Below are 5,802 nucleotides of genomic sequence, written 5' to 3'. Positions count from 1 at the left end.
CTTCAATTTTAAAATTTATTTCATTCACTTAAATCCGGAATGTACAAACGTTTTTCTTAATAAACTCATCTGGGGGTTATTGTATATAATTGACACTAAAATTTGTCTAATGAACTTAATTTCTGAAAATTTTAGACCAGATTTCATACACTGACCACTACTTATAAAAGCCGTTATTTTTTTCAGAATCCGACGATGGGAGGACCCCCAAAAAAAAAAGCCACTGACTTGTCATTACGGGGAGATTGAGAGAAAAATGAGTTAATCGTAGTTAAACCATTTTGAAATGGTGAGGTATCCCTTTCAATTAACTCGCTGCTTGCAGCATCCTGTTATTGCTTAATGCTTTCAATCAGAGGTTTTAAGGCCAATAAAACATCCACAATACTTGGAATCCCCTGACAAATTTACGAACCAAGTTTCTGAATTTGTATAGACTAAAATTCCACTTAACAAGGTTGTTTTATGGACAAAAAATGCCAAAACATAGATATACTGAATAATAAATATGCACAGGTCCGCTATAAAGTAGGGAAGACTTGTCATTTGTTACATGATTATGTTACAACATGTCAGCAAATTCACCAACATAGGCCTCATATGTCCTTAATCATTGGAGCCCTCGATGGGATTCAAGAGCCGTCGAAGTTCGATACAGCGAACTTCAAACCTAAGGACTAAAAAATGACAATAATAATTGGAGGTGGGGATGTGAGAGGGGAGGAGCCTATTCCTAATGAAATCAGTATTGCTTACGAGTTAAGACCTAATTCTCATTTTTCCCCTAAAATCCTATAATCTATATAGAACATAATGGTTACAGATAATTCCAACACGAGAAGGAGCTACTAAGGCTTGTTAATGGAGGGAGGGAGGCAGAAGTATATCAAAAGGGTTTTGATGCCGTTGACCCCTGAGAAAACCCATTGGCAACGCCTGAGGGTTTCTTCTTGAAATTTGTTACGCTACAATGAGGACAAATATATTCCAGTCCATCTGTTTTTGCATAATCCTGCACAAGTTGTGAACGAAATATGATGAATCCTTAACATGAAGGAAAAAGGTCATGGAGTCATGAAAGTCAATTTTCTTCACACAGGATGGCATCAGACTATTCATTGGCAACAAAGATAATTAAGGCAGTACCTTAAATGCGCCAAGACCTTGCCGTCTGTCACAGCCGAAGTGGGCCCACTCGCCACATATGCCACAATTCACCCAATCCCCAGCTGCACTACTGTTGAACAGTTCAAAATTTTAAGCAAAGATTTACACAAAATGGGAATAAGTGCGACTACTAATTGTACAGCTATTTCCACTATAGTGACATCCTCTAGTTACGGTCATAAGTCATGACAAAAGAATAAATTAGATGAAAGTTGATAACCTCAACATTCAACATGGAAGGGGGTTTTAAGGAAAACAATCTGCATGCAATGGCAAAAAGGAACACCATAACAAAACATGACTGAAGGAAAAGGGAGAAGAAAAACCTGTGACACAACAAGCAGCACTCTCCATCCACATCATCATGTGCTAATTCATATTCTAGAAGGTAAGTTTCATAATGCCTTTTGAGTGTATTTCCAACGCCCTGTAAAACAAGATAAATTATACAAATAGCCTTAGCTGTCACATGTTATAGCTAGTTAACATTGGGGAAAAAAATAACATCAGATCATCACATGGATTCTCAACTAGTTTCTGGAACAATTACCAAAGCTTTTTAATCAATCAAGGGACAGAAATGCAAGAAGCCCCCTTGAGCTTGAGGTGACTCGCAAATAATACACTGAACTTTCAAAATCAGAAATGAGGTCCCCAAATTTCACACTTCAGGAAATAAGTCATGCTCATTTTCCATCAACCATGTTATCTCATAAGCCACATTTTTTGGGGCCATAGTATCAAAAGCCCTTTAGGCTCTCAGCACCCTAAATCGGCCAAGCTGACACTGGGGGAGATGGGAGCTTGACACGTTGACTTCAGGAAGTTAATGGTGGCAGATAAGTTAAGTCCATTAAGATAGAATTAGACAAAAAGACCTACTTCGTCAACTGTGAATTTAATTTTTAGTTTTCAAAGTCTAGGAGTTATTTGCTTTTATGGATAACAACAAAATTAAAAGATTATAAGTCAAGAGAAAGGATACACACACACATATATTATAATCGTACAGTTGGCTAAAAGTTTTTTTGGTTCGTTTTACTAAAACAACTAAACCTAAAATTAATAAACTATTTCTCCTAAATTACAAAACCTAAATTCCAAATTAGTATTACACCATATATTAATTCGGAATCCATAATATTTCTCTTTTCACAATGCATCAATTCCAAACAATATCTTTTCTTTGGTAAATTAAAGCAGAAAAGTTGGCCAACTTAGGACACCAAATGTTAACGTACCGAGAGAGCTGGTTATAAAGGCACTTTCATTGCCTAGTGCCCCCAGCATCCAGAGAAGAGTACATACTGACAGACTAATCTCAGAAAAAAGAGACAACAATGAGATATAGACAAGGTATCAAACATACAGTCATTATATAATTCAATAAAAACTTAGTCTATTTTATCTTTTTAAGAACTAAAATCTATAATTTGAAACTTGAGGGACTAAAACCAAAATGAGAACAACTTGAAGGACCAAATATTATATCAACTCCATTTTATTAGTGTTTTGTTCTTAAAAATAATTTAAAAAAATGCAAACGTTTGTTTCCTTCTCTCAGAGAATAGCTGCTGAAGGAAGATACTGTTTTTGTTCTCTTAATTACATTACATTATCCTCATTGATTGGATAGACTTATATATATCTCATGTATATTCCCATGCGTTTAACGAAACTTTTATATGAAATGGTAATACAGAGCTTAATATATAGTGTTTGATTATTATGCTTTAGAATTGAGATGGCACATATCATGAGTATATTAATGAGATGGTACGTATGCACTTTCAAAACAATAAGTAGGAGTGTACTAATCCTATTATTCACAAAATCCTCTTAACTGAATCACATAAATTTGGAAAAAAAATTATTAAAATCAGTCAGTAATCTTAATTTTATAAAAAGAAACTTGCCATAAAATTCTATAGAGTCAAGTATTCTTCTTCGTAATAAGAGAAAGAGAGACAGAGTTATAATTATGAAAGATATATGTTTGAAATAATTAATTTGAATCCTGTTAAGAATTAATAAGGAACAAAATTGGCTCTAAGGGGTATAGTGGTGTCGCTAAAAGAGGTAGTGAAGATAGGCATTGCGAGCAAGCCAATCAATGCATTTATTCGCTTTCTTGAAAGCAGAATTGAAGATATAACACCAATGGAAGTTGGTCTAATAAAAGAAAATAGTCCTTCACAATAGAACGAACAAAGGTTCAAATTCGTACCAGGAGAAATACCTACATCTAGTGGTAGATAGTACTTTGAATAGAATTATCTCTAATAAGAGAATACTTATGAGTAGGAAAAAAAATTGAAGGTATAACAATCGAATATTATACATGACTAGTGGGTCAGTTTATACTACTATCACTAATCATTAACGTAAGTTCTAGTTTATAATTCAAATTGAATTACAAACTAGATCTTATATTAAGTATTAGGAGAGGCATATATAACAAAACATTTGCATTATTCTAACAACGTATGTAGATAAGGAGGGATGTGCCTCATTCAAAGTTGTGTTAGGAGTATAACTTAGCAGTTTTCAGTCATGGAATATATTTTGCTGCCTCTAATAATAAGGTTCCATTCTCAGCGCGTAGTGGTGAAACATCCATGATCCAACACCTACTCCTCTTCGTTATTAATTACTTGTTGCTTTCATGTTTGACTATACCTATTATATACACATGTTTCCTTATGCTCATTCGTTTTTTAAACTTTTCAACCCTTTCATTGTACCTAGCTACCTAAAACTAGGACTGCATATGGGCAGGGCAGGGCAGGGCAGAACTCTGGCCCGATGCCCAGCCCGAAGAATAAACGGGCTAAAAAATGCAACATGTTGCCCGGTCCTGGCCATGAAAAGCCCTGTTAAATTCGGGCTAGGCAAATGCGGTTGGGCTAGGCGGGCTTTTATGCCAAACAAGTCAATATATTATATTAATTAACTAATTATTTATGTCTTTCTAAATAATCTAATGTAACTTTATATTAAAATGGCAACTTGGCCTTAATTTTGTTATTACTAATTAATATACTATGAAACTACTTTTTGTAGTAGCTAGGAAGAGTGGAATATGACAAAAAAAAAAATTGTTTGTATATTTTATTAAACTTAATTGTTTTTCTGGTTTCTAACTCTCAAAATCATTCAAAAATAAATAAGTATAATGAACACTGAATATTGATACAACAATATATTTGATTCAGGAAATAAATATGAGGCAAAAAATATATATAAATAAAATTATATATATTTTTGTAGGCAAGGCCAAATGAGCAGGGCAGCATACCGTGCCCAATGTCTAGCCCTGCCCAACAAGTTGCCCAACCCAAACATGTCTAATAATTCTTTTGGACCATTCTTTTTAGGGTGGATTGGGCTTTTTTTGGGGGCTTGAGCAGGCATAGCAGGTAAATGGGCTTCATGAACACCCTTACCTAATACTTTTTATTCCTTCTCCTTAGGGGTTTTCTTTTTCCGAAAAAAGGATCAACAGGATACAACCTATACAAATAATAGCCTAGCAGCATCATTATAACAACAAAACCCTCTTATTATCCGTGGAATTCGCTATACAGATTGCATCATATCATTGTACTTTATTAGTAGTCAAATTTTTTTGTATGTTAACCAAAAAGTCTTACTCTATAACTTATTGAGTATTTTTCTTGGATCTTTCTCTACCTCTTTCTAAAAAACTCCATACTAAATCTAATTTACCCTCTTCTTCACCTCAAATGATTTTCTTACGTTTTCTTATCAACAGACATCATGTCAACCCTTTCTTTCGAATATTTTTCTTTTAATATAACTACGCATTCGTCTCAAAGAAATTAAATTGTATGCTGCAAAATACATATGCATTAATTCATCAAAAAGGAATAACAAAAAGAAGTTATTATGATCCTTTTCTGCCAACCATATAAAAGTATATATTTATATAGAGATTTTGCGATTTACTACGGAATAATACATATGTAATGTGTTTATATTCATGCTCTAGTCTTGCACTACTTATTTGCTCATAACATAGCAGACGGCTAGTTTCTCAAGGCGACGAAGGAAGTCTATAGATAACTATGGAAGTGTTAAGAGCCACGGATACAGAATCCAAGAATTTGATAGGTTCATGTCACTTGTTAGCCTAATCAAGTTTGGTTTGAGTGAGTTTATTATGTGCGTTGGACAGATACTTGTTCCTCAGCTCAGCAACGTCAGTATCTCCGACGTGATTCTCAGGAATCCAGTTTCCGGTCTTTGGATCTCTCATCCAAAACGCTCTCTCTTTCGCACCGCCAACACCGCTCACTGTCTGATCTCCGGCCTCCTTCCTGGCCGCCGTCTCAGCTGCCCCCATCCTCCCATTCTCCGCCGCAACTCTGCAACATCTCCTGCTGCACCATTGACAATATACATATATATATCTTCAGTATACGCAAGAAGCTATATAAACACGAACGCATATAAATAAGGAAGGAGATATAATAGAGATCGCCGGGAGACAAAACCTGATGAGAAGGAGAAGTGGGCTGGCAGAAATCTTAGCCATATTATTATGAAGGAAGAAGTTCTGGGCAGTTTGGAAGTTGCAGAGAATGGAGTTTATAAATAAGCTCATCGCGAAGT

General features: G+C 35.0%; 2 protein-coding genes across 3 annotated transcripts; both read right to left on the bottom strand.

The window, feature by feature from the left end:
* Window positions 1-477: 477 nt before the first annotated feature.
* LOC114730973 (AT-rich interactive domain-containing protein 4-like) lies at window positions 478-2,542 on the bottom strand. Its single transcript, XM_028918088.1, has 4 exons — window positions 2,537-2,542; window positions 1,494-1,594; window positions 1,147-1,237; window positions 478-1,012 (listed from the first exon to the last, which is right to left on the bottom strand). Exons 1-4 carry the CDS (start codon window positions 2,540-2,542, stop codon window positions 887-889), a joined length of 324 nt encoding a protein of 107 aa, XP_028773921.1. The 3' UTR covers window positions 478-886.
* Window positions 2,543-5,301: 2,759 nt separating this feature from the next.
* Window positions 5,302-5,802, bottom strand: LOC114730972 (uncharacterized). 2 transcript variants are annotated; one of them, XM_028918085.1, is made up of 2 exons: window positions 5,685-5,802; window positions 5,302-5,570 (listed from the first exon to the last, which is right to left on the bottom strand). In XM_028918085.1, the coding sequence occupies exons 1-2, from the start codon at window positions 5,792-5,794 to the stop codon at window positions 5,321-5,323; spliced, it is 360 nt and encodes a 119-aa protein (XP_028773918.1). In that variant the 5' UTR covers window positions 5,795-5,802; the 3' UTR covers window positions 5,302-5,320. The 2 variants fall into 2 exon arrangements, with proteins under 2 accessions (XP_028773918.1, XP_028773920.1); XM_028918087.1 differs by having other exon boundaries at window positions 5,302-5,567.

This window comes from Neltuma alba, unplaced genomic scaffold, assembly GCF_004799145.2.
Source record: "Neltuma alba isolate B1F8T4 unplaced genomic scaffold, ASM479914v2 tig00012793_pilon, whole genome shotgun sequence".
NCBI classification, from domain to species: Eukaryota; Viridiplantae; Streptophyta; class Magnoliopsida; order Fabales; family Fabaceae; genus Neltuma; species Neltuma alba.
Note: the sequence above shows the minus strand (reverse complement) of the source record. Positions and strands in the feature narration are given on the sequence as shown.